We start from the raw sequence: 14332 nt of genomic DNA, 5'->3' as shown, positions 1-14332 counted from the left end.
AGTACATAGCAAACAATAAATGTTAATTTCTACGACTTCTACATTTGTATTACTTTTGCTTTTTCAACAATCACATATTCTATACTTGCTTTTTGTACTTTTTAGTCACTTAATCTTAACTTCATAGAATTGTTGTGAGGACAAAATGAAACAAAATAATATATGTAAAGTTTTTAACAGTACTTGACATAGAATAGAAACCATAAATATTTGCTGCAATCATTGCTGTTGAAACTCTTCTATTTGGTTCTGTGATGCTGCATTGAACATTCTCTCCTTCCACTTTTCTGGTCACTGTATTATCTTTCATGTTTGGTTCCCTGCTGCAATTATCCAAATGTAGAAATAAGATTTTATTCCCCTGCTGTCATCATATAGTATCTCCTGGAGTTACCGAATCATGCACTTATCCCCTTGGTCAATACATTGGTGATGGCTCGATATCCACAGAGCTAGTGTCAGTCCTGTGCAACACCCTCATCTTTCTAGTTGCCATCTGAACATTAGCACCTTAGTGACTCCTTGTTACCTGAAATATATTAGTGTAACTCAATTTAGTGTCTCCCATTTTCCTCTGGGATTGCCTACATTAATCAATTTATGAAGAATCATTCTCAGATATTCCCTTTCCTTCTCCCTCTACATTTATTCACCAAGTCCTACATTTATTCACCAAGTTTTTTTTTTTTTTTTTTTTTTGTCTTTTATATATGTATACGTCTTTGGCATCTAACTCTTTCTACTAGAGTCCTAGCTTTATTTCCTAATATAATAGCACCTGTGTTTCTTTTTCTTTCTCTCCCATCTTTCTCTTCCAGAAATCTTGCCTACCCTCTATTGTGTGATAAATTGTCCTAAAACATTAATTGGCCTGAAAAATTGTCCTGCACACAACACTGTTCCCCCATGGCTCTTTCAAAACTGCACCATTCCCTTAATAACCATACTTCTCGTTTTGTACACCCGTGCATAGGCTCACCCCCACCACCAAGGTCTTGTCATATTCAACGCCAACAATCTGGTACACTCTGATGCTTTATCTTCACTTAAATCTAGGGGAACACTCCCCTTCCTTTTCACCTCACCTAAGTTCTACCCTTCTCTGGGCCTACAACCAGCTTGCCCTGCTCTTCAAAATTGTCTACTTGCCGGAGACCTCAGCGCCCTTTCTCTCATATTCTGAAATTCTGGTGCTTCAGTGTTTGTTCTATGGCCCCAGACATATAAACTTAGCTTAAAAACTCTTTCACTGTTTGATACCACTTTCTATCTTCAGCACCAAACACTGTGCACTGCACACTGTGGGTGCATAATAATATGTGTTGAAAATCAAACTATTTCCCAAGGGCATAGACCATGCTGCTTTATTTTACCTACAACAGTCATCAAAGTGCCATAATGGTATCATTTCAACATAACATTCACTCCAGGCTTCCCTGTCAGCCCAATACAAAACATGCTCCTGGACCAGAAAGAGGACAAGAGCCTTGTACTGCCACATTGTGGAGGGGCGGCACCCTGCCTGCAACCAAGAGCCCCCTCAACTTTTTAGATCAGAGAAGCTTCCTCTCCTGCCTCTGGCCATGCAACTTTTTTGGTGACTACCTGACCCATGCTTCTTTGCTGGGGTTCACAGCATCCCCTCCTCTACCACAGCTTTCAATCAGGGCAAAGATCAACTTAATGACAAATAGGTCATGTCCCTCTACTTTTCAACCTTTTCAGCATGACAAGGAAAAACTAGTATCTTGGCATCGCATTGAGCAGTACAACACCAGCAATTTCTCTTTGTCAATAAATCAATCAGCCATTATTAAATTCTTCATTAAGGCTGCCCCCACCCCTCAGTTTTCATTAAGCCACATTTTCTAATGTCTGAAGCACTTCATAGTAGAAGGTGCTAGGGGGAGGGAAAAAAGCAGAAGAATTACCTTTATTAATGCCTCAGGGTACTGTTAATGGTAAAGCTGATGAAGCCTTCTAGGTGTTTTATATTACTGAGTGGTAATAATAATAATATGTCTATCTGGGTAATAGTTTAAGATTTCCAAAGCAATTTCAAATGCATTATCTTAATCTCAAAACAATTGCAAAATCTCTGAGCTGAATTTGTTCCTATTATTTCACAGACGAGGACAGAGGGTCTCAGAGAAATTAAACAGTTTGCTTAAAATCACCTTAGGAAAAACAGGGAACCTAGATTCAAAGCCAAGTTCTCTAATATCACATAGACCAGTGCTCTTCCCTCCTCATGGTGCCTCCTACTCAGAACAGAGTTTGATGAATAAATAATTGGTCTGCTTTTTCTTTTCTTTTCTTTTTTTTTTTCCTTTGGAGATGGAGTTTTGTTCTTGTCGCCCAAGCTGGAGTGCTATGGCATGATCTCAGCTCACTGAAACCTCCACCTCCTGGGTTCAAGCGATTCTCCTGCCTCAGCCTCCCTAGTAGCTGGGTTTACAGGCACCCGCCACAAGGCCCAGCTAATTTTTGTATTTTTAGTAGAGACGGAGTTTCACCATGTTGACCAGGCTGGTCTCCAACTCCTGACCTCAGGTGATCCACCTGCCTTGGCCTCCCAAAGTGTTTGGATTACAGGCATGAGCCACCATGCCTGGCCTGGTCTGCTTTTTCATGGTAGCATAATATGTATATCAGAAAATAGGAGATCAGGAAGTCAATATCCTGGCACTCTCCAGCCTCACCACAATAGGGAACTTTGGTGGAGGAAAAGCAATAAGACATCCTTAGGACTCAGAATAAGAAATGGCTAAATCCACAATCCCTGGAGGAAATATGATCTCTTGAAATTTCATCTGTCTGGCTTGTATTACTGAGCACAGATGATTAGATGTCTGAGCCTTGCTTAAATATTACTGCTGTGGGAATGTAGGTGAATGAGAACAAGAGAATCACTGGAAATGAAACATCCACAGGCAAAATGTCTTTCTTTGAAGAAGATGGGTAAAGAAAAACTTTTGCATCTATTGCCACCAAAAAATAAAATAAAATAAAACAGAACTGTGCTGGGAGCACACAAACACATTAGAAAGGCAACTCTTTTTATCAGGGCCAAGTACTTTAAGCAAACATCTAGTTAGTAAAGTCTTTGTCTTCAGAAAGTTTATTCTTCCACCTTAACATTCTGCTCTTAATTGCCTGTATTGTTATAGTTAATCGAGATTTTCTAAACCATAGATGGAATTGTCTTTAATTATCAGAGCTTGATTTTTTAATACATTTGCCTTTCCCTAGATTTAGGTTGGTAACGGTCTACACACACACACACAAAAAGTGACTAATTCATTTACTAATTGTATGATCATGAATGAAGTACTTAATTGCTACAATACACACAGTAGAATTATTTTTAAATGAATAATGAATAAAAATGGAACAATAAATGTTGAATTCAGTTAAACAAGCAGGCAATGTTTTTCCTACACAACACTGAGTAGCCCACAGCTGCCCACCTGTCCCCAACTTCTAGCACTGGTAAACAATATCCTCATTAGTTGCGCATGACCTCTGAGAGTTACTCAGCTTTACATGTTTTTTCTTCCCAGAGAGATACTATTACATATCGCTTAATAGTACAATGTATGTGCCTTTATTTGCCCCCAGCACCTACTAAAATGCTACGTACATAACAAATGCTCAATCAAAGTGTATTTTTTTAATTCATTTGAGCGAAATAGTAATCATTCAGTTTGTCATTTGATATCATAAGGATCCCACATACAGGAGTATCCTTTCCTTCATGATGCTATAATAGTGTAATAACCACTTACTGTAATAGTGAAATAGATGTACCTGCCCTCAGTGAAGTAAGAGAATTTAATATTTCCCTCAGAAAGGAGGAAATTTATTAATTTACTAAGGATAACTTGTTAATATACTATTGGCTCATGTTTTAAAATATCTTTAAACATTTCTTTTGAGGCATCCTTTCAGGACACTGTAGTAACCTCAAATCCTTTGCTTCTCGACCTTGTTTAAAGTTGATTTTGAAACATGAAAATAGCTTGGCTCAGGCCAGACTTAGTCAACGTCCTACTGAAGGTTGGCACTTGTAGCTTTTGCTGTTATTTCGGGATTATTTTACTAATTATTGCATAATTGCCCCAGTTTTTGAAGATTGTCCTATTTTTGCAGAGATTCATCACAGTATTCCTCCAACATTTATCAGGACAACTTTTTCCCTCCCCTATTTGCCATGATATGTACCAAGAGTATACTTTGGAATAAGTTGCAGTCAGCAGAGGACTTGTTAAAAGAGTTTCCCTGAAAGGAAGCAAGATGGAAGCTCTGCTGGGACAGAGGTCCCATGGAATACACACCTGCCATTTGTGGTTTGGCCCTAACCAGTATCCACCCAAAAGACAGCAAAGCTATGCCTCCAGAATTTTTAAGAGAAGAACTCCTGACTGTGCCACTAGTTATAACTAGGTATTGAAGCAAAAAGTTGGGAATTATTTAATATGTTAATAAACCGAGAAAAAAATTCTTGAAAAATTAAGCTGCAAAGTTAAATCTCTTTTTTTTTTTTTTTTTTGCTTTTTTTGTTGCTGAGTATAAATATTTCTCCACAATTATCTGGATAATTGCCCTGGACTGTTTTAGTCTATTCCTGTTCATTTTATTTTATTTTTATTTTATTTATTTTTAGTACAATTCCAGAGATAAGTAAAGCTTTGTGACTGACATTAATGCACATCTGTGTAGTCTGTGGCTATGTTTTAAAACTGTAAGCTATCAGCACCATAATCTTCTATTCTGAACATTGGCCATATTATTTTAGTAAATGGAAACATGATCCTAATTCAAACTGAACCACAAATAGCAACCATTCATACAATGTTTGCTTTTGTATGAAAAAGCCACAAAATAGGAGAAAACTGACAAGTTTGTGGGGCAAATTCCAGGAAAGTTGAAGGATCATATCAATGTCTGAGCAATCAATTTTCTGCCCCTTCCAGAGCTTCACTACTGTAAGTGGTAATCAATGTCCACTATGATAAGCCAAAGACCATGCATGACGGCCAGTGATTTCTGGATTGCCACCATGCTAAGAATCATTTTGGTTCTAACTGTGCTTGTTTTCGAATGGCCATTAACTAGATTCCAGATAAATAGTGGTTTGCTACACTAAAGTTCAGAGAATTACTGTTTCTAATGACTATTAACCATATTCCAGATAAATGGTTGTTTGCTGTACTAAAGAATAGTGAACTACGTACTTCTAATGAGATCTAGAGAAATGAAATATGACTTGCAGGCTGACAACTTACAGGTGAACTCTCATACTTCCTATCATCACTATGTTTCAGGTGACACAATTTCACTCATGAATATTTCCAATAATTATGTGACAGCAGATTTCAATTTCTTAGATACCTGCTTGCATGCTCTAGGACCTAGAATGCCATGTACTTTCTTTCCAAGTTTCCTTTTCTCCAGCCGTGTTAACCTCTGCTAGCTTTATGACACATTATCCTCACACTCTGTTGAAAAGATCATGCAAACCATTTGAAGGTATTTGCGGAGTCCTAAGCAGGTCACTATCATTTAGGAAGGAAAACAGTATGCAATGCATGGAGGATAAAGGCATCCTTGTGATGCAGTGTAACAGTCAAATCGTTTTTAATTCCATGGCGTTTACATTTGTTGTCAGAAATTATATAAGGCAATCTAAAAGGAGATAAAATTATATGAATCCTTTCCAAGGCACAGCTCAACAAATGTAACAGGTCATCTGGGCCTGCTCTATTCTTTTTTTGAAAGAACCACAGACCACACTGCAAGTCATTTTGACATTTGAGTATTTCCATTTTCTTTTTTTAGATTTGTTAGAAGGAGGGTACACTGTAAATATTACGATTTTACGTTAGTCTTCTTAATGATGCCATGTCTCTCAAAAAGACTTTGGAAATCATCCAATTCTTTACAATAACCTAAAACTAACCTACACTATATTGCAGCAGAAACAGACACTATGTTATTTATAGTCACTGTCTCACACGCTTTTACTGTTTTCAGTGTCCTGAGGAGCACAGAAAATTGTCCCACAGATTTGATAGGGGCAAAAGCATATATCAAATAAATCTCTACTCAGAATTCTTTTTATACAAAGGCTTAATTCAATTCAACTCTAACATTTATTGAGCATCTACTCTAGTTCAAGTGCTGTAATAAATATGATAACATGATGTAGTCTTTTTCTTACATCAATTCTGTTGGGGGTCTTTACAAATTTTTAAAAAATTCATAAAATCTTGTTTTTCCTTTTGTAGTTGGAAAGTTATAAATAACCTGTTTTCCAAATACATGAAGGCATTTTCTTCTGCCTCGTTTCTAGAATTTACCTATGTAATCATCTACACTTCTCACATACTGTTTCTTTAAAACAGGCTACTTTTTAAGAAAGTTGTTGAAAGCCAGGTGATTCACTTAACAACTCAAAGAATGTTGTTAGGATTATTTTCAGACATGCAGTCTTCTGGAGAAACCCAGGTAGTGTTGGATTGGTGGGATCAAGGCCTGAAAGGTGAGAACATCTCACTCACAGAACAAGGGAGGGATGAAGGACAAGAGAAACTAGCACATGGCATCATCCACCTAACAGAGCAATAATAGTAACAAACATCTAGGGAAAGAGGCAGACTTCTGTAGGAGTCAAGGAGCCTTCAGGGTCGAGGAAAGGAATTCAGGCTGAGAAGGGTTGGTAACATCCTGGCATTGGCAGAAAGGCAGCTGTCCTTTGAGTTTCAGTGCAGGAGCCAAGGAAGTTTTTATGCACATGTTCCAGTGATAAAGGTTTATAGAGGGTGCCAAGATGACGGATCTGTTTGTCCACTAGTCCCTGTCATTGGGTTATGTAGATTTGGGATAAACGGAAGGTGGGAAGAAGAGGGAATTACTATTTTTTTAATATAGGAAGAAACTCGACTGAAATTTCGACTAAGCTCTAAATCACTTGTATATATTTTCACCTTGATATGCTATAACTTCTTGATTATACCTGTTTATTTCCAACCATAGAAATAGAATTCATAATTACAATTCTAGACATCTTGACAGGGTATTTCTACAGAACACAGCTTTTCATTTTGTTCTAATACACAACATTTTAGTATTTAAGATTATGTGTAAGTTTAATAAAATATAATTCTATATACCAATTATTAACTTCCTTTACATTGTAGATTTCCAGAGAAAGAGAATTTGATTACTAGTTATCTTCCCTTTATATGGAAGCATGAGATGGACAACTAAAACACAGTGTCTTTAATAAATTCAGAATTATCACCTTCTCCTATATATGAAAACTATAAGTGACTTTCATCTTAATTAGGTTTACAAATCATTATGAATATTAATGTACTTATAGAAATTAATGAAAATAGGTCTGATATATATATATATATATATATATATATCTGATTGCAATCTGCCTCCATAATGGTATCTCTAACAGACTTCAAGATTTATATAAATATAAAATTTCCAGTTTCCATTTCACTATAGCTAAATTAACAAAGTTCCAATCTGACATACAGAATATTAGTTTTTTTCCTTGAATAAAATGTTTCAGCTTTGTTATACACAGTCATTGATTTGCATGATCCTACAATGTACTTTTATGATGAAAAAAACATTTTTTAAACAAAAATTGTGGTCAATGGATAAAATGTTGTAATTCTTTAAAATTTTAAGCTACCTGATAAAAAGTCAAATAACATCTCTATAACTGGCCAAAGTAAGTAACAAAACTCCATTCCCTCTGAATGACTAACTCTGCATGAGTTTCTCAGCATTATGAATCTTCAGGTAGTAGTTTGTCTTTCTATTTGCCTAAAAAAATCAGAGTGATTCTTAACCTAGAATTACAGGGGAAAAAATCACAATAAAATGAGAGAAAAAATAATTTAAAATATTAATTTATATTCTAAAATACCAAGACTCGGAAGTCTATCTGGAAATCTCTACGATCTACAAGCCTTCTCAGTAACTGTAAATGTCTTGTACAATGGCTCCAGAGATTATTTAAACTAACCAGATGCATCGAAAGTCACCATTCACAGAACTAAAAATACACCAATGTCTTAACAAGCAGCTTCTTATGATTCATAGCTCTGGTAGCATTTTTAAGTCCCATGAAATATATTTAACTTTGAACTTAATTGAAACTACCTTACACAAGAGCCTTTTATAATTTCTTATATCTTTCAGTCTGAGAAAACAGTTCTGATTGAGGATACAGAAGTGTCATTGTCTACATTTTTCTATAATAATGTTGATTAAAAGAATATTATTTCTCCTCTATTAAATAGCACAGGAGCTCAAAAAGTCCACCAACTGACACATCTGAATATTTTCCGCTTCCTTCCAAAAGATGAAAAATCACATAAGACAGGAAACAGATTCTTTAGATTAGTGGCAGGTGTAGAACACATACACCAGTCAGTGTACATTTTCAGTTTCAGCAGGCATGCTCAGCGACAGAGGATGAAACTCTTCCTTTCATTGAAGGGACACACATCATATTATTCCTTCTTCTACACATCATCAAGCAGAGAAGTTCCCAAGCAACAAAACTACTTGCTTTTGGTCGAACACCAGGCTACGCTTAAAAGATATAAGGTCAGTACCAAAGAGAGGACGATGATGATGTGATGATGATGACCATGATGATGAGTCTAGTTTAATTTTTTTAGGAAGAAGGAGGAAAAGTTGTCCTCATTTTCATACTGGTTTATCCAGCCTAATAAACTTATTCGGAAGGTGAAACATATAGAGAAGCTTTATTTACAAGTTAAGTGATTTAGATCTAGTTGCAATAACATGATTAAAGTAGCACCTTAAAGCTGCAGTAGAAACTGGGTGTTAATGAAGTAAGTTTTAAAAGCAAAAATACAAGCCCTCCTCCCTTCCCAGGGTACCCACCAAAAACTCATCTCCTGGTTTGTTTCTCTTTTCTCCAAGCCGAATAAACAAAAATATCAAATCTACAAAACCATGACACCACTAGGGGTAAATTCTGGAAAATGGGAGAGTAAAAGGAGAACACAAGTTTGGATTTAGGATTTACCTGCTCTGATCCCAATTGGCAGCAAAAAGGACTAGAATCTTCCTGCCATAGTGGTCCAGATTGGCCAGGCCCCCGGGAAAGCCATCCTTCAGTGCCTGCTTGATGCCAGGGTCGGTGGCCTTAAAGCTTTTGAACATGTCCAGGTTCTGCTGCCGGTACTCAAAGTACTGCGCCAGGAGGCGGAAGGCCTCAAAGTGATGAAACTTCCTAGCCCGCAAGAAGCGTAAGATGAAGGCATCATCCGTACGCAGAAAGCCAATGTCCGGCCTGGTGATGACCATATCCCTCACCTCCTGGATGTCCTGGTGCAGCGTGTCTGGGTTTTCATTGAGCTCCAGGCGAGCTTTCTCCAGGGTCTCAGGGGAGAGACCAGCTTGCAAATGAGTCATTGTTCTGCCTATCCCGGAGATTTCCCTCAGAAGCCCTTGTTGACTGTCCCAAAGCAAACCTGGCCCTTGCCACCACCAGACTCCAGCCCCCAGACCTCCTGCTGCCTGCTTCCTCTCCCCTACAGGAAATTAATAATCTTGGTGTCCAATCAAGTGCCCTGTTGCTCCTACTTTCCCCCAGCTTTACTGGGGTGGGGGTGGGGTACGGGGTGGTGTAAACTTCTTCCTCAGCCCCCTAAAATACAACACCCCACTTTGGCTCCCTCTTCCCTTTCCTTTAAAGAGATGTAAACCCCTGAAGGGCTCTGCACTCCTCTTCTTGTCCTTTCTCTCTCCTAACAAATCACCCCTAATCCCACCTAGCACGGGTGGTTCTGATCTTGGTACTGTCCTCTTCTCTTCTCTTCCAAGATGTAACAAAAACAACCCCCACGCACATCTCAGCCCCTGCACTGTGAATGTTCCTGCGGTCCCTGCTGAAGGATACGCCTGCCAGGGGTGGCGATGGAAATTCTGATTAATAATAAGGTAGCTCTTCAGCGCGGAGCTCCGGGGCGGAGAGAGATCATCTTTGCCAGAAAGAAAAAGAGACAGAGAGAAAGATGGGGAGAAAGGAGATTATTTCTCCCTCTACTTATTCAAAGACGATATTTTTAAGAGACATATTTGTGTGATTGATTTAAGATTATTGTGATCCAATTAGGTGAAGACTCTGCAGATAGCGTACCTTCCCACCTCCCCTTTGAGATACACCGTGATCTCATAAGGCACCAGCAGGGGTTCTGGTGGCGTCGGTACCAGCGTGGGCTCCCCCAACCCCACCCCCAACTTCTGCCTTCCTCTAGCCCTTCATTTCCAGGGACTTGCCGCGGGGTGGGAGAAAAGGGGGGAGGGGGGAGGGAAGGAGGAGACCGGGGATCTCTCTGGGAATGCACATTTCAAAAACGAAGAGAAGGGGAGAGCGTTGGGAGAATGAAATAAAAATGTCCTTATCTTTTCTATAAAACCCCAAAGCAAGAAAGAAGAAAGAGCAGCCGCTCCTACCAGCAAACCCGGAGGCGGGGTCGCTAAGCAATGCGGCACTCCCTGGCATCCATCAGCCGCGGCTTCAGCAGCGGCAGCGGCGGCGACAGCGGCATCAACTCCTCTGGGCGGGATGGAAGGAGCAGAGAAGAGAGGCGGCAGCAGGGACCCGGGCCGAAGATGCGCTCGGGGGCAGCCGCGGCCACATCGTCCGCGGGCAGCCCGCAGCCTCTCCCAGCAGGAGGGGTGGGGATCGCAGGGCTAGGGCCACCGCTGTGCCAGGTCCTCGCCTGGCCCTGCCATTTTCGCCTTCGGGAGAGAAGGTGGGGAGGAGGACCCGAATGCCTGGACGGAGAAGGCCACTCGGGCGGTCACCGCCTTTGTGCGCCCTCCGGGAGCAGCCGGGGCGGTGGGAAAAGCCGGGCGGCTGCTGTGCGGCGCTGGCCTCTCCTGGGGCTCTCCCGAGCTGTCCGAGTCGGGCGCGCCCCTCCGGGCTGCGGCGGCGGCTCCGGCTGCTGCTGCTAAAAGAGGACTCGGCTCAGCCCAACTCCTCTCTAATTATCCCAGCACAGATCTCGCTGCGACGTAAGCACTCACTCAGCTCGCGAGCGCACTCCGCTCCTCTCCCTGCCTGGTTGGGGTAGGACGGCAATTTGGGTGGCATCGAAATATCCCGAGCACTAAGTTTAGGCTGCTCTTCGTCCCCACTCCTCAGCAGGCTGCTGAGCGGACGTCGCCGGGCCAGCGGGGTGGGGGGCGGGTGCAGCGATGCTTTCCAGCCTCCCCACGCCCCTCTCTCTCCCTTTGTGTGCAAGACCCCAGATCGGCCGGGAGAGTAGCTGTTGTAGACGGTAATTCATATTGACACGCATTTTCTAGTTCCTGTAGGAGGCAATTTTGATGTAGAAGGAGTACGGAAACATTTTGTACTTTTCGCATTTGTTGTAGACAGAGATATTTAATTTAGAAAAGACCAGAGTGGTTCCAAGTCAATGTGTTTATGATTAAGCCTCCGGAGGAACTTACATGAGTAGTTTTTCAACCATACAGTCTCCCCGCTAAATTTCTGTTGGAGAGGATGAAAATGAGCACGAGGGTAAATGATAATAAAAACATAATTCTCAAAGGAAGAAAAAAATAGGTGCTTCAGTCATATGTCATGATAAAGCAAATATTTCTGGAAACACATACCATCCTTCCTTCAGTTGTATACATCTGCATATGAGAATCATTATAAATAAACAGGAGTCATTGCGCTTAAAATGACTACGGATTTAAGGAAAAGGGATATTTTCTATTTTCAAAACACAGCACGTATTACTGAGCGTGTTACTAAGAGCAACTTTTGACTTACAAACTGTAGAATGGGGTCTTGAAGTTAACTCAATGCAACTAATATTTACTGAGTTCCACGAGGTGTGGGTCATTTTTCTGAATTCTGTGTATAGGAAGTGGTCTTCAACACAAGCAAATTTTGTCATTTTCTTATCTTGACATTTCTTACCTTGTCATTTTCAATTTTAATGACTACGAGAACCCTCAAAATACAGGCACACTTTTTTTGCTGTTCTCACGGCGATGGTGCTGACAAAAAGAAAGAAGGAAAAGGGTTGTATGGTAGAGCTAGAGCATTTATTAAATTAATGCAAATTAATGTAGGAACTCGAATAAAACAATAAATTACACACACACACAAACACACACATACACAGTCATTATTGTCAATGAATTTATGTTTTAAATGGAGAAGGCAGAAAATAAACCACTTAGGTGAGTGTATGTATGTTAATACATGTGTGTGTTGTATATATACTCTTCACATAAGGTCCTTATAGGATTTTAAGTGATTATGACTTTCTAAGCATTCTGAATCCAATGTGAACTGTTAAATTTTTGGTTCTCATTTTTAGAAATTGGAAAAAAATCATTTTTGTCTAATATTTTAGAGGTTGAAGAAAATTTATGTTTCGTATCAACTGTATGAAGAGGTTAGAGTCATCACCAACATGGTGAGACAATTCTCCCTGGATCCATTGTGTTTCTACCTGTCTTATGAGCAAGGCACTAACTACCCTTTTGCCTAGACTATTTTTTCAAGGGTATTTGTACAGTAAATGGTCTTGGAAGATCTTGGAAGATAGAGATAGTACCTCCACCTGAAACAAAGCCTTGAAATCTGTGATATCCCTCTCCTGACCAAAAGGTAGGCAGGCTTATTTGAATTCCCTAAACTCAGAGCTACTCTACTGTAATGCCACCCACTGTTTATGCCAGTATCACTTGATGCTCTTTCTTAGCTCTGTGGGAATTAGAGCTCAAGGGAACAGTGCAAGATATGCAGATACTCATACTGCCTGCTATGCCTGAGTGACAAAATCCTTTATCTCTAAGCCAGGAGTTTTGCATCTTCCATCTGCATCCATGAAACTATAGCCAGTTAACTTGTTAGCCTGTAAGTAGAGTTAAAATGCAGATCTTTCACCTTGATGAAAAACCAATCGCTTAACTTTGTTCTCTGAGATGGACATATTAGACTATATTTTTAATGAAATTTATAAAATAAAATTTATTTTTTTTGCCCAGCATATGATATGACCAATATTGAAAGATGACATATTTGTTATTTATTATTAAAATAAATTTATCTTAACATATCAACATATGACAGAAATAGTCTCTATCACCCATTAGGATTGTTGGATAGGGTCAGTTAGGTATATATGAGATTTTTAAATCATATTTACAAATCATTAGTGATTATACTGTTATTCTCTCTCTACTTATACATTTGACTCAGTTCTGAAACCAAAATGAATACACAAAGCCATCTAAAATTAAACAAGGTGTTTATTCAGATGACATCAGAGCATTTGATTTTCATTCAATATTAATTTACCTTGCCAAATTAATGCAAAGTAATGTAGGAACTGGAATATGAGAATAAATTATCTTAATAAAAGGATTAATTAAAGCATTATTGGAAAAATAATTAAATCAAGGACTGCAGGTATTTTCAAGTAACTAGAAAGAAGAGTTTGGTTTACTGCTAAATTTAAAATGACAGTAGTTTACGTTTTAAAACATTTTATTCTCTTTATCGTTAAATAAAATATATGCACAAAAAGGAGCACAAAATAAAGATATACAGCTCAATTCTATCTTACAAGGGAAACACACATGTAGGTGTCCAACCAGGTTAAGAAACCAAGCATTGTCAGTAGCCGGAAAGCCCCCTCCCATTCCCCTCCTAACTACTGACCTCTTTCCAACAAAGGAAGCCATACTGTCTTTATTTTAAAAGTAATCCTTGTTTGTTTGTTTTTAATTTTACCAACTAAATAACTATAATTTTGTTTTTCTGTTTCTGAACTTAAACGTAATCATTCATATGTAATGTTATGATTGACCTCTTTCATTCAATATTAAATTCGTGTGATTTGGCAATGTTGTTGTATGTAGTAGCTCCCTCATATTCAGTAATGGTGCATTTATTTATTTATTTATTTATTTATTTATTTATTTATTTATTTATTTTCTGAGACGGAGTCTCCCCTGTCACCCAGGCTGGAGCGCAATGGCATGATCTTGGCTCACTGCAACCTCTGCCTCCCAGATTCAAGTGATTCTCCTGCCTCAGCCTCCTGAGTAGCTGAGATTACAGGATTACAGACATGCACCACCACTCTGGGCTAATTTTTGTATTTTTAGTAGAGACAGGATTTAACCATGTTGGTCAGGCTGCTTATGAACTCCTGACTTTGTGATCCGCCCACCTTGGCCTCCCAAAGTACTGGGATTACAGGCATGAACCACCGCACCCAGCCCTAGAATT

The 14332-nt window shown here is 39.2% G+C and overlaps 1 protein-coding gene across 1 annotated transcript in view; it reads right to left on the bottom strand.

The window, feature by feature from the left end:
* LOC105465536 (clavesin 2) overlaps nt 1-10660 on the bottom strand; it is a 71706-nt gene extending 61046 nt beyond the window's left edge. Inside the window, exons 1-2 of the mRNA XM_011713988.2 lie at nt 10522-10660; nt 9089-10046 (exon numbers count right to left, since the gene is read on the bottom strand). Of these exons, the coding sequence (XP_011712290.1) occupies nt 9089-9477 (389 nt within the window). The 5' untranslated portion in view covers nt 9478-10046; nt 10522-10660. The remainder of the gene's footprint in view (nt 1-9088; nt 10047-10521) is intronic.
* Between the last annotated feature and the right edge of the window lie 3672 nt (nt 10661-14332).

This window comes from Macaca nemestrina, chromosome 5 (genome assembly GCF_043159975.1).
Source record: "Macaca nemestrina isolate mMacNem1 chromosome 5, mMacNem.hap1, whole genome shotgun sequence".
Classification (NCBI taxonomy): Eukaryota; Metazoa; Chordata; class Mammalia; order Primates; family Cercopithecidae; genus Macaca; species Macaca nemestrina.
The sequence above is the reverse complement of the archived record's forward strand: the minus strand, read 5'-3'. Positions and strand labels throughout refer to the sequence as shown.